This window comes from Etheostoma cragini, chromosome 20 (assembly GCF_013103735.1).
Source record: "Etheostoma cragini isolate CJK2018 chromosome 20, CSU_Ecrag_1.0, whole genome shotgun sequence".
Lineage (NCBI taxonomy): Eukaryota > Metazoa > Chordata > Actinopteri > Perciformes > Percidae > Etheostoma > Etheostoma cragini.
In genome coordinates, this window is record NC_048426.1 from 5,250,786 (window position 1) to 5,274,090 (window position 23,305).

Sequence of the window (23,305 nt, forward strand, 5' to 3'; positions counted from 1 at the left end):
GCCAAGTGTGATTAAAAAAAAAAGCCTTAGGCTAGAAAAACAAGCGAAGAAGTCAGTGAGTTTTCTGTTACCTTGCTTTCTGTGCTCTTGGTCTCCAGAATGAGACTTTCCAGCTCCTTGGCCTTAATCACATAAAGGACAGCAAAAGTCAGACAGCACAGATCCAAGTCATGGTCATGATGTTTTCACAGTACACTCGGTGACTCATCCTCGTCGGTCAACAAATCAACGATCAAAAAGTTTCTGTCACTCACATCAGCCGGTCCCTTATCTGCAACGGACACGCAGCTGAGGATGAGGGCGTCGCAGTCGTCTTTGGTGGCGGTGCCCGATTCACCGACACATTTGAGCAGCTGCCGTACGGCTCCATACTGCCTCTGGCGGGTGAGCCTTTGGCCAGCCCGCATGTATACTGCCTGGGCCTCCAGCTGGAAGTCCTGAGGCAGGAGGAGAGGGAGAACATATGTGTTCTCGGCTATCTTCAATGTGGCAGACGTAATTTGTGGCTGTATTTCTTGTAGTGAGTCTAGTTAACTCTTAATGTTCTTAACCAAATTACAAAATGGGTTTAATCTTCTGCCATTGTACCTGGATCTTTTTTTATGTCTACCGGCAGGATATTTCAAAAGGTTCTGAATGGATTTATACAAGCATTTGTGGGAAAAATTCTCACTGGTAAAGGACAAATGTAAAACGCTGGATAGGGTACGCACTCTTAAATTTGAAAGGAAAAGAACAAATACTTGTACGAACAAACGTTTTATCAGAAAACATATACACAACATACCTGTATGACTCTATATGCAATGCCAAAACCCTCTTCTACGTTTTTTCCTCCAAGCATTACCTGCAATAATACAAATTGAAGACATTTACTGATGATAAATGTACGAGATGTACAATGAACATGAAACATAGAAAACAATCAATTTTCAATCCACAGTTTTTATTTTTATTCTTATGTATGTGTGATGTATGTATGTATGTATGTATGTATCGAGTTCAACTTATTCATATCCATGTTATTTGGGTTTTTAGAAACCAAACATCCAACTTAAAGCCCTCAAAGTATAAGACAACAGAAGTTGAAAGGTCCCATGACATGGTGCTCTTTGGATACTTTTAAATAGACCTCAATGGTCCCCTAATACCATATTTGAAGTCTCTTTTATTTGGACCTTAGTGGTCCAATAATACCATATTTGAAGTCTCTTTTATATAGATCTTAGTGGTCCCCTAATACTGTATCTGAAGTCTCTTTTATATAGACCTTAGTGGTCCCATAATACCATATTTGAAGTCTCTTTTATATAGATCTTAGTGGTCCCCTAATACTATATCTGAAGTCTCTTTTATATAGACCTTAGTGGTCCCCTAATACCATATTTGAAGTCTCTTTTATATAGACCTTAGTGGTCCCCTAATACTGTATCTGAAGTCTCTTTTATATAGACCTTTGTGGTCCCCTAATACTGTTGACCAACTGCCACTTTGCTCGTTTGAAAGCCATGATGTCTCTCTCTCATGGGTGGGCAAAATTCTCTGGGTGGGCAAAGCAGAGAAAGGGGGAGGTTACCTTTCCTCTTATGACGTTGTAAGGGGCAAGATTCCCGATCAGCCCATCTGAGCTTTCATTTTCTCAAAGGCAGCGCAGGATACCCAGGGCTCGGTTTACACTTATCACCATGTCTAGCCACTGGGTGACCATAGGTAGGCTGGAGGAACTCATATTAATGTTAAAAAAAACCTCATAAAGTAAAATTTTCATGCCATGGGACCTTTAAATTAGATTCATTTGGTAAATGCTTTAGCCCAAAGTGACTTAAACTAAGTGCATTCAAACACGTGGGGAGCAAGAACTAAATGTCATCTAACATTGAGAGTGTATCCCTTTTAAACAAATACATTAAAGTGCTTTAAGATATAAATATTAGTTTTACCTTTCACAAAACTCCCACTCCTCTAACACATTAATAAAGTCAGTAATATTGCACTACTCTAAGTGAACCGAAACCGGTTTTGCCATTTGCACTGGCCAAGTGGAACTGGTAGGAGGGGTAAGGGTGTGATGCAAGCACGGCAATGGTCTTAATAGCATTGTCACTTTAGCGCCACATACAATACCATGGCGGTGTTTAAAGACTAGGCTGGAGTACTTAAGAGAGAAACACAGAAATCAAAAGCTCCAGTGTAATATGATCCTAATTAATATGATGGAAGGAGATAGAAGAGCAGAGCGCAACAGGCAAATGAAACAACGGGTAAGTTTACCTAGCACTAACAATTAGCTGCTTAAATGCGTGATGTTTGTCTTATGAGTTAGCATACGTAGGGGAATTGCAACAGACAGTGACGCCATATGTACTGTTTGTGTTTCAGATGTTGCTAGGTTGCTAAGGGTTCCTATGTGGAAAAGGGAAAAGACCCTGCCCTGAAGTAGGAGCTGAAAGAGTCACAAACAGACAAACATTTGACATTTTTGTCCTTTTTCAGACTTTAAAATTTTTTCAATAACACCACCTACTACCACTAGTTTTACAGTATTCTTGGGAATTCGTGGTCAATAGCCCTCATTTATATATAATTATACCTAATATTTGAGTTACTAAAGCAGAAGGTATGAATTATTTTGACTAATATTTAAGATCAGAGGAACGTACAGTCGAGTTCAGTCAAGAATGAAAGTGATCAATTGTATTTGCAAAGAGTGTTGTATGGAATCTAATCCATTTTTGTGGTAATTTGGTTTACAAAAAAAACCATATTACAGATATATCTCAGACAACATGAGGGTTAATAATCCCCAAATTGGTCCAGTTGGAACAGAAGAAAAAAAAAAGGGTTCTAGGAACGTTATGTTGTAGAAACAGCAAAAAATCCCTCTGGTCAGGAAGAGTCTATAGATGTTGAAGGACAGGAAGTGATAAGATAAGAGATAAAAGGATAATTTGTTTATTAGTCCCCAATGGGGAAATTACTGCACTACACTCTGTGTACACACTTTTGTTAGTACTCACACACACAGGGTTACTGAAATACACACACATGCTCAGGACCTATACATGCACTATACATAGAGAGATGTCAGAGTGAGTGGGCTGCCAGCTGAACCAGCGCCCTGAGCGGTCGGGGGGTACGGTGCCTTGCTCAAGGGCACCTGGCAGTGCCCAGGAGGTGAACTGGCATCTCTCCAGCCACCAATCCACGCTCACAACTTTTTGGGTCCATACGGGGATTTGAACCAGTGACCCTCCGGTTCCCAACCCAACTCCCTATGGACTGAGCTACTGCCACCCCAGTGAAGTACTGGGATAATCCCAACCAGAAGCTCACCTTGCAGGCAACCTCAACTTTTACGGGGCTTCCTCCAAACAGTGTAGGCGGTGAGCTGGATCCATGGGATTTGGAGGAAGGTGTACTGGTCTTGGGTGACTTGGAGGACGCCGCGGTCTCACAGCGGTGGAGGAAACGGGTTACCTCCAGCTGAAGCTCAATTGTGTTCATATGCCTAACAAAAACGAGACAAAAAAGGTCCATACTTTTAAATAACAAGACCTAAACGTCTATTTGACAGGTAGCAAACATGCATCTTTGGAGTGGTTTTGAGTGTCTTTTAAAAACTCACCTTTATACCCTAGCCTTCTTGTAAATGGCTACATCACCCTTCGTACTGCCTTTTGTACCGTAATTCATGTTTATTCTTATTTATTTGTTCAAATGTATTGTGCAAGTGTGTGTAGCACTTTGTAACGGCGTGTTTTAATAGTTTAATATTAAATAAATGGTATTACTATCTATAAAACAAAAGTGGTAGTAATATTATATGAAATATACAAATAAAGATTGAAAGAAACTTTATCTTAAGGCTGATAAAAAGGATTTCTTTCTGTCATGTTATTTGAAATAAGGATGTTTTGGACAACCTGGACACGTCACTGGTTGACATCGTCTTCCTGACGACCTGAGACTTCCTCCTGGCAGCGCCGCGGCCCTGCTGCTCCTGCAGGTACGTCTTCAGGTGCTCTTTGGCTCGGACCAACCAACGCTGTAAAAGGCAAAGAGCAGGGTCAACTTTCTCACATGAGCAGAGATGTTTTTCACAAGGTTTCAATAACTGCATAACTCTGGAAAAACTGAAATAAATATATAAATACATACCTGGTTTTCTCCCAGCTCTAAGTATGAACTGGCTCCATGGGTGAAGAATCGGATGCAGGTCATGGCCGCGCGAACATGATCCTGTCAAAGTAAAAAAACAAGCATTTTACATATTACAACAAAATGATTCATTATTTGAAAAACATCTTACTCACATCGCTCTCTGATGCAAAATTATAAACGTTCAATAAATGTAAAAATGTTTGTGTCTTGATCTGTTTGGGACTTTTTTGGGCCATTTTGCCTTTATTAGATTGTCTGTATGGAGCAGTGGTTCTAACCCTGGGGGTCAGGACCCCTGCAAAGGTCAAAAGATTAATCTAATAGGTTGCAACATGATTATTGTGGTAGGAAAAAAGAAAACAAACACAATGTTGTTTCATTTATCAAACATTAAGTAATTTTTTTACACATTTCAACCACAAGGCTTGGGGCATTCATATTGTACTCTAAAGGCCTGCCTGAATGGGAAAAAAATGTTTTTTTAAGGTGTGCTAATTGTCAGCTGACTAAGTCCCTTTAATTTACAGTATTTCCAACAAGCGAGGAAATTCCCCACTTTTTCTTTTCACCTTCAAATGATAATTAAAAGTGTACATGACAACAACAACATGATCAACTCTAACCATCATGAACTGCTGGAGCTGGTAGAGAGTGTTGTAGTATCCCCGCCGCTGCAGGAACTGGCAGGAGGCGATGAGGTAGCGGCTGCATGTTTCCAGACCAGGGTCAAGTTTTTCCAGTATGCCCTGCAGCATGCCAAGACAACCCCTCTCCAGACTGGGCTGCAACACACCCTCTAGAAATACCTCATCTGGGCACTCCTGAGCCATGACGAAGTACAAAAACTTGTGTTTAACATGTTTAAGGGTCTGATCATCCTAAAGCTCGCTACTTTGGAACATACAGGGTACTAAAATGTAATTTAAATGCATTTTATGCCTAAACAGGGACCATGTTCACTGGACAGAGTTTAGAGTTTATATAAGTAAAATCTTGGCAACAGCCGGCTGTCAATTCATTAAATTAGATTCAACTTTATTGTCATTGGGCAGATTACAAAGAGAAAGGAACGCAGTTTGCGTCCAACCAGAATTGCAAAAAAGTGCAATGTGATATTCAAGTACAGACTGGTGTTGCATGATAATCTTATTGTTGATCTGACAATTAAATAAAACTGATTTATCAAAACAGGCTGGCTAATTAAAAAACATTCTTAATCTACCTCCAAAGTCTCACCTTGTTGAGCAGGTATGTTAGAGCCTCCGTCATGCAGTCATGACGCATATAGAAGCTGATTAGCGCCAGGTGAGTGCCATATGTGTTCAGGTAGTAGAGACACTCCTGGTGGAGGCTGTTGCTCTGTGTTTGACCCTCTGGTCGATCCACAGGACCGGCCTCGCACAGGAACTCCTCGAGCTGCCGCAGGGACGCCAAGATGTCCTCACCGGGAGCCTGCTACAGACACAGGAACACACAGACAACAGAAACACCACTGGAAAAGGTCATCCTTTATAAGACATTTTTTCCCCTGACCAATAGAAGCCAACATACACACACATGCCCAAACTTACTAGAATCCCCTCAATGCGAAGAAACCATGACAACCCAGTCACCAAACAATACGTGGGAGATTCCAGATGTGTCGTGGACAACAGCTGGGGGCTAGAGTAGTCTTGTACATTCTGTACAGCAGGAATCCAAAGTGTGCATACTAGAGGAGTGACTCTACCTGACTTCTACAGTGTTTTTACAAAATATACTACAGATATCTATATAAATGGACAAAAGTGGAAACTGAAATAACTATTTTTTAACTTCATTTTTAAGGATGTGCAGCTGAAGTCATTGTCAAAGTTCCCACCTACTACTCCACTCCTGCATCACTAATACAGGACAATAAATCAGTATTCCGCAATTTTATTTTGTTCAGTTAGTTATTGGTATTTGAGAATGATGGTGGTGGTGATGTCAAAAAGATGCAAGTTGGGAAATGTGTTATGGGCGGCTGTGGCTCTGTGGTAGACCGGTCGCCAACCATTATGGAGGTCGGTGGTGTGTGGTGTGTGAGTGTTTATTTGATGAGCAGGTAGCACCTTGGACGGCAGCCTTGGCCACAGTGTGTGACTGTGTGTGAATGGTTCCTGTACTATGTAAAAGCACTTTGACTAGTTGTAGAGATCAGAAAAGCTCTACATAAGAACAGTCCATTAAACTTGTTAACAGTGTAGCACTCATGTAAAGCACTTGGAATTGCCCTGTTGCTGTGCTTTGCAATGTGCTTTACAAATCAAACTCGAGCATGGATATAATGGAGAACTAAGACAGTAAAATGCCTTCCACTGCAACAAACATGCTGGCTGGACCAAGAATGAGATTGCCACGTCTTCCTACCGTTGTCAGAGTGGGTTGGACATTGGTCTCCAGGTGCTGGACAACCTCCTGCAGCAGTAAGGGACCTAGGTTGAGCTGGTTGCGGTCCACCGGAGCCTTTAAGAAGCGGCCAAACTTCTCCCTCGCTCCTGAAAGGTTACCTGCCTTGAGAGAAGCCATCCCCCATGCCTGCCACACGCCGCCAGGGTCCAGGCCACTCTTGGTAGACACCTAGCATAGAAGCCACATAACCAGTGACAATAAACACAGAAGGAATTTCAGATCTCTATAGTTTTATGCGACGATATTTTAAATCAATTATTTTCCCAAAAATCTATTTTTTTTTCCGCCAACGAATCACCAAAATATTTCCTCTGCATACAGTACAGCATCCATGTGTCGTGAAAGTAGAACATGAACAGCAATTGAATTTTATTTTGAGAGAGTCTGCATTTATCTAATTAAATCATGCAGCTTTTCTGCAGCATAATGGTCTAAATGCCATTTTAGAGATTTGTCGTCTCTAAAAAGATACAAAATTATGCACTACTTTATGGACCAATATTCTAAAATATGTTGGCTTCTCTGCTGATTGGCAGCACAAAATATACATACATTGATTCTACGGCAATATTTTATAGTTAAATATCAGATGAACTCCTGAGTTCCAAGAAGATTCTTTTTGTATAGCCTCAAGGGACACACTAAAATACACCTGGCACATCAACGTGAGATGTTACGTAACAACAGAGGTGTGCTATACAAAATTTACAAACCACTGGTTTGTAAGAATCTAAAGTTTCAGAAGCCAGTCCCACAACTTTACAACATATGAACCTACGTAACAGAACTTGGATGGGAGGGACGTTCATGTTGCATAACGTTGGGTGTGTGCTTGAAGCATGACAGTCATTGTCTAAGCAAAATCTGTAACAATGCATCTGTTTTTGTTGGGGATTATTTCTTTTGCACACTCTGACATACATGTAAAACAATGAGATAAAAAATAACCCCCCGCCTGCCTCACCTCTACTGCTAGCTGGTAGTGCTCTGCTTCCAACAGCTGGTTACGGAGACGTGTGACAGCAGAAGTCTCCAGAATGTCATCCAAAGAAGGAATATATTTGTAATTGGCCGTCACAAGAATTTTGAGCACATCTACTTTGCTGATGTAACTGTGGGGACAGAGAAAAAACAAAAAAGGATGCAAAACGGGAAAAATCAAGGATGTGTATTTGACACACAAAGCAAGATACACACACAGTCAGAGACCTACATTCATACAGTACGTGAGATTGCTACAGTTGTCATGACAAAAAACCTCTTCGGTCATGGCCTCAACTGTCCTAATTTGGTGAACCAGACTCATCTGGTAGGTTAAAAGCCAACAACTAAAGTACATAGCATATACATTTCATACACATTTTTTATAAACAATAAATCCATGACTATGTGTCCTTGTGAAAAGTGGTGAAATATTACCATGGATCTCTGCAGCTCTACTAAGATTCCTAGCTCATTGATTTGCTTTTACAGCGACTAATTGGTAAAGAAAGTTGAACATCTAGAAGCCAAAGAGTGAGTGAGAATTGGATCTATATTTATCAGGTGGCCAAAAAACCTAACTCCTATGTGATGATAAAGCTGATTATCTGCTAAATATGTAAGAGAACATTTGTTTGTCATCATGTACAGTAGATTTAAGCAACAAGAAAGATATTACTAATAACAATGACTTAGGTATATACAGGAAGTGTTGTGTAAGCTGTGACATTGTGACATTGTGACATTGTGACAGTGAGCAAGCATGCAATACACCAGGAGCTCCAGTACACAGAATTCAGTGATTGTTCCTTTTATTGTTTACCGTCACGTGTCATAATGAGTCCTGTGGAAAGAGGCCTGGAGGTTAATGCTGATTTTAAACCTCTACATACTGTACTCGTGTTCCGCCCACACAGGCGCTTCCACCTGCCTGCTAATAACCCTTCTGACACCGAGGTTATGTACAGGGTGTGTGTTACACTTGTTCGGGCAGGACAACCTGTTGCGACTGGTTATAGTTTATACAATTTAGTGGCATGACAATTCCTAGAATAGCTGTATCAAATTTTAACCTGACTCAAGGTCTACTTAAAAAGAGCAGAGTCACACTATTTACTGCCATTCTTAAAGGAACTTCCAACTTATTGGAACTTCAGCTTATTCACCGTATCCGCCAGAGTTAGATAAGTTCACGCATACCCTTCTCATCTCCGCACGTGTCGTCACTCTGTCTGACCCCCACACCGCTAGCCTAGCTCAGCACAGGTCCTAGAGGTGACCTGCTCTAACTAGCTACTGCTCCCGATAAGTGACAAAATAAAGCCAACCTTTTCCTGTTTACGTGTTGTGATTTGTATAGTTACTGTGTGTATAAATAATGAATAAGCTAAAGTCTTAATAAATCGGTGTGTTGCTTTAAAAGCCATGCAAACCCAGACTGGTGTTTTCAGTGCTTTAAAGAATGCCAGTAAATAGTCAAGTGTTTAACTTGAGCAGTGTCCTTAACAAAAACCTTTTTTTCTTTTCTTTTTTACGTCACACTGACCTGGGTGTGATTATGTGACATCTTACCTGTCACATAAGGCGAGATCCTGGCTGCGGCCGACCTTAACAAACATCAGCTTAGCGCTGAAGAGCAGCTGCCGCATGATGTCGGTGAGGAGGCAGGCGTCCACCTCGGGATTGGTCAGCTTACGAGACAGAGAGCGGCAGTGGCTGATGAGCTGATGACCACAGGCTGTCTGATCGCTGTGCAGAGACAAGATCGCCACGCAGAGGTACGCACTGGGAGCCTTGGAGTTTTAGGAAAAGACCATAATTAGTCTTACTGTGTTTTACTGGGTTATACTACAAGAAAACTGAATAACAGTATAGTGGCCTGTCAACTATCTAAAATGCTAGAAATAACCTTAACTTTATGCTTGCTATACTGCACTTAATCATGCATTCTATTTAGCATAGCTTTAGAGTGGCATTCAAGGAATATAAGACTGTTAAAATGTTGGTGCACTTAATACAAGTCGACTGCCATGAGCTGAAAATGACTGATCTTGTAGAATGAGGAATGTTGGAATCCAGACCTGTTCATAGTAGAACTCGCTCCGCAGCAGCTGATTCTCTGCAGGCTTTGTAGTGAGATGGATCTTTCGTTGGACCACTTCAGGGAGATGCAGCATCCCATCTAGATCTTCCTCTGTGACCACGGGGCTTCCAGCCACTGCATGAAGACAACAGAGTAGAGAGAGACTGGGTGGAAGCTCATCATTATAACTTCTATACACTACTGATTTGAAAAATGGATGCATGTCAGATATTCCAGGTGGCAGGTGCAATCTGTCATAGTGCATTCATCAGGATTTTATACAGGATCAATCCTATAATCTGCTTATACTTATAAATAAAGTGTTAAGGTAAAACCATTTTTTTTAGGTAAAGCGTAAATAGTTCACATACAATTTCTGTTTTTAATTTACCTTTATCTGGTTCCAGCTCATCTTCAGAACTAGTCATGGGGAAAAAAAATACAGCAAAATAAATTTCAAAACACACTAACATATCTAATTTTCAATGAATCCACAGCCTGTCTTGCAGAAGAAGATGCGCTGAATGAGCACAACAAGTTGTAAAATAAAACCTGCTATATTCTTGGAAAATTAAACCATGTAAACCTATTCTGGTACAACCACAAAATACAATTATGAACCGGAAAATGAGCAGAATATAGACGCTTTAAGGTTCTTCTGTCCTTTCTAGATTGTGCCACTAAGATATTCAAGACTTTCCATGACTGCAGGATACCCTCTGTGAAGACTATTTTAAGTACAGTACCTGTGTTGTCATAAATAAATAAATTTGACAAGTGAGGTTTGCTTCATTTCATTCTACAGTGTCTTACTCTGGGTGAAAATAGGCGTAACACTGGTCACAGACTCTGACTTCTTCATCTTCCGGGCAGCCGTCAACGGGCATCTTATGCTCTGAACACGCATGACAAACCAGACGGCCACATCTCCGACAGTGATGCCGTCTGTTGAACTGAAAAAGCGAGAGACAAATAATTTAATGTGACAACATTATTGTTTGACAACCAGTTATAAAATCACCAGTCAGTGAAGTTATAGTGTCCGTTCACTGTTTTTCACACTCATTTTGTTATGCAAGTTTACATATGCCACATATACAATGCTAGACATTAAGGGGGGGCAGAGTCAGTTATGATAAAGGTAAGGTCATTTAATTTAAGGCAAGGTAGGATATTTGTTATTTGTCCCCATTATACTTTTATATGTAAAATGTATGTTCTGTCTTTATACGTATTATGGCAGAGGCTTTATTTTTATGCAGACTTAGAGTGTATGGTGTGGACAAAAGGATCACAGTTTGATTTTATCAGGCTGTACTTGAAAGTGTAGTCAGACACTGTGACGTCAGCATGGTATGGAAAACTCACGGTAAAACTAAACATGCTTGTATAGTACACACTGCCATGAAGGTGATGGGGAGGAATGAACACCTGCCCCTCCTATTAATTTACAAACAGTCTGTTCTTAGGCAAGCCCAGAGGATAGTGACTGACCCATTACATATCCTTCACACAGAATGTGAGCTCTTGCCCTCTGGCAGACAAAACACAGTCCCTCACTGAAAACGCAACCATTTTAAAAACTTGTTTGTTTCAACCTCTGTCCCTAAGGGGACAATAAGTACAGCGTTTTGGATCATATCGTATGTTGGCAAGTACTTATTTTTAATGTGTCTCATCACCGTTTTGCACACTCACCATGGTGAACCTCTCACGCAGGCAGACCATGCAAATGTGCTGCTTGGTGTCAGGGACCCAGTCTTTACGGGCAGGTGGTTGGTCTGGAGGTTGAAACTTGGCAGACGAGCGGCGTTTTTTCCCTGCGTAGCTTCGATCCCTCTCCTTGTCCGTGCTGTTAGAGGACGGGATGTGGGTAGGGGTGCTGCCTGTGACACACAAAGTGTAACGCAATCAGAAGAATCAAGAAGAACACACATTTCCAACCAGGAACCACCAATCAATCAATCAATCAATCAATCACCAATAAAATAACTTAATTTGCATTTCTTTACATGAATATTTACATTTTCTTGGGTGACAACACATAACCTCCAGCAGTGCTGTTGTGATGCTAACTCTATGTGACATTTTTGTATGGGGGAATCAATATGGGTATCATATTATTTCTGTTAAACAAGTGCAAATGTCTCACCTGTGGAGGATGATGATCCGGAGCAGTTGTCTTGAGCAGGACACTGTATCAGTGCGTCCTGGAGGCTGATGACAGAGTCTGAAAGAGAAATCAGTCAAATATTTAGGCACAAGTTGCTGTGGTCATTGGCTGTACTAATTTATGAGCTTATAACTTGGACTATACAGTCTTCTTTAAGCACAAGCACATCCAAATAACCTACCTTATGGTACAAAAGGGAATGAGAGGACAACAAAGTCCTTCTCAGTGTGAGTATATTTGTATGAATTTGTCTCAGTTAAGTGTCAGGACTGTATATGTTCCAGACATATTTCGTTCAGGACTACCCACATTTTTCTACCTGTTTTGATGATCGTCATTCTACAATGTGCACTGACCAGATCGAGATCTCTCTCTGGGGGCGCAGGGGAAGTCGAGAGCCTTGCAGGCGTAGTCTGCCAGAAGCTTATCAATGTCCTCGGTACCAAAGCCAGCCTCCTGACCAACCAGGAGGCTCCGCAGGGTTCGCACCGCCACGTCTACCCAGTCGACCTTTAGGTTCATCAACAGCTGCTCGAGCATCAGCAGCGGCTCCGACAGCAGAGAGAAATACTCCTGCCTGGCCGCTGGGGGCAAAGTCAGCAACACCTGGAGAATAAAACACACATAACCTGAGCTATGAATGGAGCATTTTGCGCAGCTGTTGGAAAACAAAGCTGTAAGGGTACATAAAAAAACAACATAGTTGACCATAGCCATTCATTGCTAATAATAACTATATTTCTTGATAGTTGAAATAGTCTCAATACCTACACCACTATCTAAAACAGGACTCATCTTGTCACTGCATACTGGAGGAGCTCCTTCTTTCTTGTGCAATTACAACAATTTCAATATAATATAACACAAGGCAGGATTCCTCAAGCATACAGGATTGTGTAGTTCTATCACAGAGTTAATAGTGTCAAAAAATGTTAGCTGACGTTGTAGTTCAGTAGCTAGCTCATTAGGGGCTGAGCCCCCTAAAGGACTGATCCTAGAATCGCCCCTGGTTGCACAATAATACATAGACAACCAACAGGTATACACCTCTGACATTTCATTTCTGAAATTTCTTACATTTTGGCAAACAACGGTTTTCTTACATATTTAGCAGATAAGGAGCTTTATCATCCGAGTTGGTTATTGGCCACATGATACATATTAATCCAATTATCGCTCACTCTTTGGCTTCTAGATATTGCAACAACAGAACTTATAATTCAAATATAACATCAGTGAAAATTCACAAACCTTTGAGCCCAGATGGAGGGCGTGGATGTGACGCCGCCGCGCTGGAGACACCTGCCTCTGGAAATGCAGAGTGAGGTAGTCAGCCAGGAAGTGACAGGCAGCCAATCCAGGTCGGCGGTCCAGAGCGCGCTCACAAACGTCTAGGCCGACCACAAAGTCTGAGAGGCCTTCCAGTAACTGGAAAAATAAAGAGAGAAACTTTCACAGCAGTAATTGTAAAAAAAAAGAGGCGAAATGTGTGTTTAAATGTGAAATTATAATGCTTTCTCTCTTAGGGGACCACACATTTAACAGGGTATATAGTTAGTAGGATTCATTTGTTGATCCCTGACACATTTTACACAGCCTACAATGGATTTCAATCTGTTTCTTGACCTGGAAAGCCTCATCTGTCTGTCCTTTCTCCAGCAGATGAAGCAAATGCTCAGTCTGTAGCTGCAGTCTCAGCTGGTCAGATACAGGATAGAGCTCAACCCACTGTGTACAAAGAGCAAACTCCTGCAAAGAAAAGAGGAATCACTTTATAAATTTAAAACATAAAGAAAAGGTCCACACACTCCGTTATGTAAAATGTATTGGTAAGTCCACAAAAAAGTAATGTTTTGAGCTTTTGCTTAAAGAGAATATTAGCATTACTAAAATGCATTGTTTGTCATGACATGTTACCTTAGATTAAGGCGTGTGTAAATTGATTGTTCTTGTTTGACATCCTATTTACATGAAGGTAAATATACGAGAGATTGTAGACTTGATGTGAGCACTTACTTAATCACTGAATTTGCAGAACAAAAGTCTAAATCTTGAAATTTTCAGTTGTATAATATATTTACACGCGTGAGGTGAATTCAAAGTCGCAGAAAAACAATACATGACAGCTCTCACATTTGGCACTATATTTACCTTCATACATTTACAATGAGTAAGCAGCTGTGTGGTGCCTGTGACTCAACTCTGAGTCCATCACATGTCACTCTACCACCGTGTGTGTGTGTGTGTGTGTGTGTGTGTATATATATATATATATATATATATATATATATATACATATATATACACATACCCATACACACACACACAGAGTATATATATAGTTTTTTTACTTCATTATGCATATATACATTACTAGTCTTATTCATTGCAATACTGTCTATGCAAAAATTGATTAAAAATTAATAATAAGGTTAATAAATATAATGATTCATACATATTTACTTAATACATATTTCATTGGTTTATATTTTAGCCCTATTCCTTATTGCGATTTGGTTATAAATGTGTGTTATTTCATGAGCATTGTCTAAGGTACCCGAGTCCTAAGAATTTCGTTGCCAATGGCTACTTCTGTTAGTGTTGTGCACATGACCTTTAAAGAACCTTAGACACCTACTTTTGCCTCCACCATCATAGATAACATGGACTCAGAGTTTGTCTTGGATTCCGTTCTCAGTTCCTGCCAAGTAGCCCATGGCAACGGAGGTTGTAAATTCAACATCTGTGACGAGGGAAGAACAGGACACTTTGTATGTCACAACATCGTCAAAGTCAAATTACGTCACTGAAGAATTTCATGTGTAGTCTTGCAAAACTACTGTATGTAACCACCAGACAGACACAGTTTGGCATGACTAATACGTACAAAAGTTCACCCTGGGGCTATTTCAACATAAAGGCAGCCAAAACGGGTACTGGCAAGTACTAACAGGTACACAGGCCCACTCCAAGACTGAATACTACATAATAATAATCTGCTTTCTGGTAAGATCCCATCTTGACTTTGCTAGCCCAGTCTGGTTTCCATATAAATTAAAATCCAGAGGAAAAACTACTAAATGAATTAAACGTAAGCAAGATTGAAAAAATTACGATTATCGATTATTGTATGTACAAGATACAGAGGAGACATATTGGGGATTATTAGCTTGTACATGGAATATGTGAGGCAACTGTTGAGCCCATCTTTAATTTTAAGAGGGAATTCTTTAAAGCTGTACCCCAGAACATGCTTGTCTGAAAAGACAAAACCGTTTATGAGTTGAGGGGTACACTTCAATTATAAAACTAGTTTGTGATTTAGGTAACTTATTTATGAAATGTAAGTCCTTTTTAATTTGTTAAATGAATGTGCGTTAAGAAATTAGTGTGCTTTCATATCTGTTTATATAATTTTTGTGTTGCTGTACACAGTGGCTGAGTCTGGAATAGAGGATTTTATATTCTGTACCAGAAATTTTCAAAAAGTTCCAATACATTTCTGTTGTTATAACAGCTCTATGTACATTTATCTACTAGGTATGAAGGCTTGCATGACCACTTTGCTGTAGTGTGATATATCAATTTCCCTGGAGATTCAAAATAAGTAACAAAGTCTGAAATCAGCTCTATAAAATTACCCAGCGATAGAGGTCCAGTTCTTTATTCTTGAGCTCTAAGTCTGTTCTCAGCGAGGTCTCGGTGCTCGGGTCGTTGAGGCAGAACTCGAGCAGCTCCAGGCAGGCGGACAGAGGCCAGCGCTCCAGAGCCTGCAGGGCAACCCGGGCTCGCAGGTTAGCATCCTGCACGCGGAACAGCTGACCTATACCGTCATCTCCATCTGAACATACAAAGAAAAAAGATAAATAACATTTTTACTTAAATTTATTTAACTGTAAACAAATTTTTGCATTTAACATCCAGGAATCTACAAAAAAACACTGGAAGAAGGTTTTAGAAACGGTAACCAATAATAACAAAGCAATACAAAGAAAGAGGAGCTGTTAAAGTGCAGAAAAGTTCAAATAAAATAGTAGTCTGATCGGTAAGGAACACCAAAAAAAACGCTCCAACTGGCAGCTGATTATTGTTGCAACACATTTCAAGCTTGGTGGTCTTCTTCTGGCAGTAGCCTGCATTCAATGGTCCCTTCTTTTTTCTTTATGTCAAAATGTGTTAAAATTGGTCCAGGGTTTGAGTCCGACCCATGACGATTTCCTGCATGTCCTCCTACCGCCCCAACCCCCCCCCCCCTTTCTCTTTCTGTCTCACCTTGCTGACCTGTCCATTAAAAGGTAGAAAAGCCCCCAAAAATAACAGAAAATGTGTTAAAATAGCAAAAAAAGTCTATCACATTTTCCCAGAGCACAAGTAAACATCTTCAATTTGCTTGTTTTGTCCAAAAACATAATGTCAATTTACTGTGCTTGTAAATGTTTTGCATTTTTGTCAATTATCACTATTTATTAGGTTGGATCTTAAATCTTTTATAACAAATGTCACCAAAGCAACCCTGACTTTTGTTAAAGTGCGTTTACCATCATTTCTTACCTTCTAAGGCAGCACATGCAAGCAGACGGTCTCTTAGCGCCCCCTCCTGGCTGCTGCCTTGCCCATACAGCTCCAACAGACTGAGGGCTCGGCCCAGGTCTCTGGAGGAAAGAGCCTTCTGGAAGGCCTCAGCAGCCACGGCCTGGGCTACTTCTTCTTGAGGCCCAGACAGCAGCAGACCGACGAGGGGTTTCCCACAAATAACCGCCCCTAGTCCAGCAGAACCTTCCTCACCCTCACTTAACAGAGTGCCCAGCAACGGTTCAGCCATGGTGTGAAGGTAAGCCCGGAGAATAGGGAACTCCTTCAGGAGGTTATCTGCTTCACGCGAAATCTGCTCCCCGTCTAGGACTGCCTCTTTACGGCTGCTTCGGAAATAGCCAGACCATCCGGAGGATTGTGTCCGGGCAGTTTCTCCTTTGCAAGCACTCAGACACGCCAGTGTGGCCAGTAAAGAGGAGCGTGACTTTAGGAAAGACAGGGCGGATGGTGTGAGGAGGAAGGAGCTTGAGGAAGAGGAGGATGAATGAGATGGTGGCGAGGTGGAGAGGATGGTGGGTGTCGGTGAGCGCTCCTCCACTGAGGCCTCAGACTCAGAGCTTGCATCAGACTGAGGCTCTGTGAATCCCAGAGAGGACATGTGATCCTGAGCATGCTGTTGGAGCAGCACGGACAGACTGGCAACACCGAACACTCCGTCGTCTTTCTTGGAGTCTGTGTTGTCACTTGGACAGGAGATCCACATAGGCAGAGTCTCACAACAGCGCTGGACAATCACCTGCTGCACGCTCAGGCGCAGCCCTTCCTGCTGCAGCAAGGACAGCACTCTGAAATAAAGCGTGAAATAGTAAAGTCAGCTGTTGACTTCACACACCACAGCTGCCCCCCACCAGGCCTAAAGCCACTGGAAATTATTTTTTTTTGTATTTTTAGGACGTTTATTAAACTGTAGTGGGGGGGCTCAGTTGGAAACTTTAACATATTAATATTTTCAAATTCCAGTTAACTTTTAGCTCTGACTTAATGTAGGGCCACCATAGACTTACTAAGTTACAGTATATGATAACAAATGAATGATTTCCGTTATTGTTATTGTCAACTACCACAGGTGTGACCCGACACCCCATTTAGGATTTCTGAATGGCTTTTCAGAAAAATGTTAAGTGACTCTCACAACAGATTTGGATTTCAGTTTCATTCACATTAACCATTAGACCTTTTCTACAGTACACCAGCTGTGAGGAACACATTTTAGCTGCAGTTTAGGTAGCTGTGTGTAAGAAGGTGAGGAATAACATTGCATGCAATCTACAGGCTTATGTATACTTATGTACGTTCACATTGACTGTGCGTACCTGTCAGGAGACACCTGCCTGTCAAACAGCAGGTGGGAGAGAAGCTGAAATGGGGCTTGAAGCAACACCAGTAGTGGATTCCCAAGCTTCACTTCACTGCTCTGGTCTAAGAGAAACAGGAGGAGGCAAATCAGAACAAACCCAGGTAGTAGTAGTAGTAGTAGTAGTAGTAGTAGTATTAGAAGTAGTAGAAGCAGAAAAAGAGTAGTCACTGTTGGGCCCCTGCCTGGTATAGTCGCTCTTAAGGTAGCTTTAAAGGTAGAATTGGTTTAGTTTAGTATAAAAATGAGCTTGTTAATGGAGACTAAGACAAGATGGTGAGGTCTGAAAGCAGCAAGATTGTTTAATATTACCCTATAAAAGCACTATGCACTTAAACTACCTAATGTTTTTAATAGCTGTTGTAAAAGGTTGCTGTTGCAGCTTCTGCATGAGGCAGAACAATCTGAAGACTGAGACTTCTGTTTTCAGATCATGATCCCTTTCCCAAAAGGAGACAGAAAGCACTCATCTCTCCTAAATGACAAATTATTTTACCTTCCGAACCAAGGCTGCGCACTAGCACAGATGCTAGTGTGTTGACGTAGTCCAGGAAACTGCGCACATAATCTGGTCTGGCAAGATCTCCGTCTGGCTCGAAGGGGCAAAGGTGATCCAGAGAGCGCAGCAGCTGCTTCATGCTGCAGCGCACAGGGTGAGCGTCCAGCTCCGACTGCTTCAGACTGGACTGTTCAACCAACTGGGCCAGAAGAGCGCTGCCCACAATGCCCTCTGTTAAAACGAGAGTAGGGCTGCTCAATTATGAAAAAAACATCATAATCACAATCACGATTATTTTGGTCAGTATGGAAATTGTGATTATTTAACACTTAGTCTTTTCAGAAAGATGTTCCTTCCTTCAAATTTATTAGAAAGTAAAGTCAATATAAACGGGCCTGACTTAGTTTATAAACTGGTTTTCAGCAGGTTCCTGTTGTTGCAATTGTTGCAACTATTAAACTTAAAAAAAAAGTAAAAAAGTTCAAATCAACAGTGACAACACCTAGAACTGTGGCATGTCCCCTTAATACTTTTCCCATTTGAACATAAACATAATAATATTCAGAACACAATAATACTGCTCATTAGGAGCCAAAATTGTAATCAATTTTGATTAATTGCACAGCCCTAAACGAGATGTAACAAAAAACATACAGAACATTCTAAGGTTCACGTAGAATGAGAAGGTCTTTAAGCCTGCAACACATTTTCTTCTGGTATATTGAAGATATCCAAATAGTATCTGACATTACAAAAGACGTGGAAAACTGTCTCACCGTCTTCTGGGAAACTCACAGCAGAGCTCCAAGACATGTAAGTAAAAATACTTTAGGTACTTGAGGTTTACTGTGTAGTTCAACATTTATCTACCAAAACAAAGTAAATGATAACTTTATCGCATCTAAAAATTCATGCTTCCTGTGCCGACCTGTGCCATCTGTTGCAGTGCTCAGGATGTGCAGCGTGGTCTCCAATCGTTGACCGAGACTGAGCCGAGAGGCCATGCACTCTTCACTCAGTGCTGGGTAGCAACACAGGAGCACTTCCTGGATGCAGCAACCAAATGGGCTGGCAAACACTTGGTCTTCCCCGACAGCTTCTATGAACAAGAGTGGATCCGTAACCAACAAACTATTCTGTACATATGCTCCATTTTTTATATTGAGTCTCTGATTGGGAAAGAAATTTTGCCTGCATATCATTGTGCGATTGGCAATTTCCATTATTGGAGCAGCCAAAAGGCATGCTAACGTCCATGTAAACATTTTCTCATTACAAATGTTGGGAGTATTTGTCTTCACCTGCTTTGCCCGAGCTCTTATTAGTAGCAGAATGATTCAGGATCTTGTTGATCTGCTGTAATACCATAGGGAATCCACAGATCCCCTCAGAATGGGGAACCTTACTGTCAACTCTTACTCCTGGGGAGGCAGACAGGAAATGAAGATGAAAACTAAAATAACTACCTGTGCAAAGCTGCTAATAAACACATGACATTGTAGTTGGTCTCGTTAACGCTTCATGTTCAAATAAATCTGTTCTGTAACCTGCACCATCAACAACACGTCATCAACATTGCTAAAAAAATCTTCCAAGAAAGACCCTAAAATTCATGGTGCATACCTTGAGCCTCCAGGCTGCTGTTGAGTCTGCGCTCTGCCGTGTCCAGCAGCTGTCGGGACGTCTTCCAGAGCTTACAGTGGCAGCAGGCCAGGTCGAAGGCGGCCATGGCTGCTGGGCTGAGCTCCTCCAGCAGTGTGTAAAGGAGGCCAGAGGGGTCAGAAGTGCAGCGGCTCTGCCAGTAGCCGTCCTCCAATGAGGGCATCGGGTGTGCGGGGGTGCTGAGGAGACGGTCTGCTATGTCCGAGATGGAGTAGAAAGCCACGCCTGCAGAGAAGATCCTGAGTTATCTACTGTACATGATATCCATGTTATGTGGCAATACAAAACATTGAAAATGTTAAAAAGTAAAGCACATGATACATGAATATAAATAAATCTTTCCTGTAAAAACAACAGTTCAATTATCTTAAACTGCTTTCCCACATCAAAGATAAACACAAATGGATCAAAGCCGTAAAGGCCAATGTAACAGATGGGTCCTGACACCTGGATATCAAGATAAAACTTAAATAAAATGTGCTCCTTTTTTTTTATTTTTTTGCCTTAGTGGTATTATTCCACTCTGGAAGTGGTTTAATTCCACTGGATGACTACATATATTCAAAGTTAGAATATGACAATCCCAGCACAGTCCAATTTAATTTGACTATATTTAGCCTCTCAGAGTCAATCAAGGGCTTTTTTTCTGCAGACTCACCATATTGAATGTTTTGAGTGTTACATTTTAACACGTGGAAAAATTAAGTAAATTTATGTAAGCAGCTCAACTTGCTCTCCCTGCCTACATGTATATGCCACAGCTGCATACAGTACAGCAGCTTTACATCTATTCTTTGGACATTGTTCAAAGACATTCTGCTAAAAGTTCTCTAGAAAAAACTAGAGCTGCAAGCAAGTAAATAAGCCTGAGGCACACTGACTTTGCAACGAGGATGAGTCTGTTTGAAAAAGGCTCAATCAGTTAATTATACATGCATTTATTCATTTATTACTTAAATTAAGAATTAAAAGCAACGTAAAATTCTGAGTAGGAAAAGAGATGTTGAACCTGCAGCAGCAGCACTTCCGATGGCCTGCAGGGTTAATCGCCCGCTGCTGCCCAGCCGACACCTCCCTGCGGTGGACACAGCTGCTGTCCCCAAACCCTCTGAGGAGGATGAGGAGGAAGACATAGACTGGCTCTCCATCTTCTGCTCCACCTGTTCCAACTCCAACAGGACTTCTTTGTAGCGCTCCATGAAAACCAGCTCACCACAACAGGCAGATGCCTCCAGATCAAACACGAGAGAAACCTGCAGAGAAGCCAAGAAATACCCTATGTTAAAAAAGATTTACCACAATCATATTAGAAGTAGTTGTAGTATAAATAGTATTGGTAGTAAACACAAGAGTAGGGGGAACAATTAGTAGTAGCAACAGTATTAGTTGTAGGTATCAAAATGAGGAACAATAACTTTAAACAAATGTTTTTTTTTTGCAGAAAAACTGTTTTTTATGCCCAGCTTGCCACACAGACCTGATGTGCCTCCATGAAGTTCCCTCGTCGGATGCAGGACATGAGTAGAGACTCTGGAGGGGACAGCATGGCGGGGACTAGCCAGCTATGGGGACCTCCGCATGGACAGACCTCTAATTCTACACAGCCTGTCCCTCCTCCACCATCTGACAAACGGTCGTAAAAAATAGTATACGTCTTAAAAACAACACCTTTGAATTCCCCTAAAAGACAAAAGACAAGCCCTGACGGTTTCTTACAAGTGAAGTATAGTTTAATTGAATGTAGACAGTTTCTTATGTAGTAAAACAGTTGATCTCCAGTTCATTCTCCATTTCATTGGTGGAAAACCAAAAGATTAATCTAATTCAAAGTGATTTGAACAGACCAAATCAAATGAAGCGCAGGCTGTTGTCGTGGTTATACCTTACCTGATGTGCTGGTGCTAACATCTCCATTATGTTTATCCACTGAGGTTTGCCTCTCTATAGCATGTCTCCCGGCTCTCTTCCTTCTCCTCAGGCTGGAGCTCTTGCTGCTTCCCAGAGGAGTGACAGGGCAGCCGAGAGCTGACAGCCGGAGAGGACTTTCTAAACCTGAAAGTAAATTTATAGTTAACCAACCAGAATGAAAGCAAAAATGCTTTCTGAACTCAATTCATTCATTGATTTATGAGTACTATAGTTAACTGCTCCTCAGATCTCTGCAGGGTAAATCTGTCCAATCTGAGTTTTCTGTTATAACTAAACAACTTTTGAACATTGTACACATTTCACCAAAACAAGTTCCTTCCCAGGACTATTTTGCACCGTTACTGCGTCAGGAGCTTAGAACCGCCCTGGATGATTGTGATCGGTTTGAAGAAATGCCAATAAACCACAGCACGTTTTTCTACCATCCTGGAATGCTGTGTGGACTAGACCCTCCTCCGCATTGCTGTGGAGGAAGGTCTGGCAATGCCAGCCCATTTCATGCATGCAGAAAGAGTAAATAAAAAAAACTAAGAGTAAAAGCTAAAGGGACATATCCTGTCCATCTCACCACTTCCAGTGCCCTGATTGCTGGTGATGATCTGCAGCCTCCACTGAGCCTCTGCCGTGCGCTTGGACAACCTCTGCAAGCGAGCCCCGAATGTTTCAGCAGTCACTGAGCAACCGAGGTTCTCTGCCGCTTCGGTCTCTCGAGGCAGCGCTCTTCCCGCCTCCTGTCCGTCCTGCTGGCCCACCACACACATGCCCTCCAACCCTTCTTTCAAGAGCTTCAAAAATCCTGCCATGGCCGTCACGTCGGCTAGAAACCCCCTGCAGCCCTGCATAAAGTGTCCCAAGTCCAGGTGACTGTAGTGGACTGCTGTTAGTGAACTTGAGCGCAGCTTCTGATTCTCCTTCCTGACGTACTCAGTCTCACCCGTCTTTGCTTTGGTTCCCGATTCTACATTTGTGTTTCTTGTATCTGATAGAAAATCGGACTGAGTGGCATTCCCCGTCTTCTGGTTCAAGTTTATGTCTTTTTGTATGTGCGGGGCAAAGTCAGTGGTGGACAGGAAGAGGAGGGAGAAGATGTTCTCCAGAAGCTCCAGGCGGAACATCGCAGGCACGGCCTCCAGATGGAGCTGGCACTCTGACAAGTAGTTCTGGAACAAAAATTGGCAACCTGGAAAACACAACACAGAGAGAAGATCAAAGCCAAGGTGTTATTTAGAACAATATGAGAAAAGAAAATCAGCTTTGAAAAAAACAACGATTCAGTATTACAAGCACAGAAGTTATGTAGGAAAAGTGTAAACATCCTTATTTTAAAGAAAAGCTCTATTTTCATTTGTGTGTAGGTGCTGCCATCAATTTGGATTTTGTGTCTCTTGACATGTGAACTATTTGGTGTGACTTGTTAAAAAAATAAAGCACAAATAA

At 41.5% G+C, this 23,305-nt stretch overlaps 1 protein-coding gene across 5 annotated transcripts in view; it reads right to left on the reverse strand.

Annotated features, from left to right (window-relative positions):
- Positions 1–23,305, reverse strand: part of zfyve26 (zinc finger, FYVE domain containing 26) — a 37,860-nt gene that overhangs the window by 3,389 nt on the left and 11,166 nt on the right. For 2 of the 5 annotated variants that reach the window (XM_034858037.1, XM_034858034.1), the window contains exons 12-42: positions 22,437–23,048; positions 21,827–21,991; positions 21,417–21,562; positions 20,949–21,192; positions 19,901–20,164; positions 19,579–19,698; positions 19,206–19,376; positions 18,275–18,508; positions 17,738–17,843; positions 16,383–17,209; positions 15,473–15,672; positions 14,470–14,574; positions 13,458–13,580; positions 13,083–13,259; positions 12,188–12,437; positions 11,811–11,888; positions 11,357–11,544; positions 10,472–10,611; positions 10,050–10,078; positions 9,657–9,793; positions 9,148–9,368; positions 7,559–7,706; positions 6,553–6,762; positions 5,398–5,613; positions 4,785–4,982; positions 4,159–4,239; positions 3,924–4,045; positions 3,334–3,508; positions 788–847; positions 255–437; positions 72–122 (exon numbers count right to left, since the gene is read on the reverse strand). In XM_034858037.1, coding sequence (XP_034713928.1) covers positions 72–122; positions 255–437; positions 788–847; positions 3,334–3,508; positions 3,924–4,045; positions 4,159–4,239; positions 4,785–4,982; positions 5,398–5,613; positions 6,553–6,762; positions 7,559–7,706; positions 9,148–9,368; positions 9,657–9,793; positions 10,050–10,078; positions 10,472–10,611; positions 11,357–11,544; positions 11,811–11,888; positions 12,188–12,437; positions 13,083–13,259; positions 13,458–13,580; positions 14,470–14,574; positions 15,473–15,672; positions 16,383–17,209; positions 17,738–17,843; positions 18,275–18,508; positions 19,206–19,376; positions 19,579–19,698; positions 19,901–20,164; positions 20,949–21,192; positions 21,417–21,562; positions 21,827–21,991; positions 22,437–23,048 — 5,981 coding nt within the window. Of the gene's footprint in view, positions 1–71; positions 123–254; positions 438–787; positions 848–3,333; positions 3,509–3,923; positions 4,046–4,158; positions 4,240–4,784; positions 4,983–5,397; positions 5,617–6,552; positions 6,763–7,558; positions 7,707–9,147; positions 9,369–9,656; positions 9,794–10,049; positions 10,079–10,471; positions 10,612–11,356; positions 11,545–11,810; positions 11,889–12,187; positions 12,438–13,082; positions 13,260–13,457; positions 13,581–14,469; positions 14,575–15,472; positions 15,673–16,382; positions 17,210–17,737; positions 17,844–18,274; positions 18,509–19,205; positions 19,377–19,578; positions 19,699–19,900; positions 20,165–20,948; positions 21,193–21,416; positions 21,563–21,826; positions 21,992–22,436; positions 23,049–23,305 lie in introns of all 5 variants that reach the window. The other 3 variants (XM_034858035.1, XM_034858033.1, XM_034858036.1) reach the window with 2 other exon arrangements.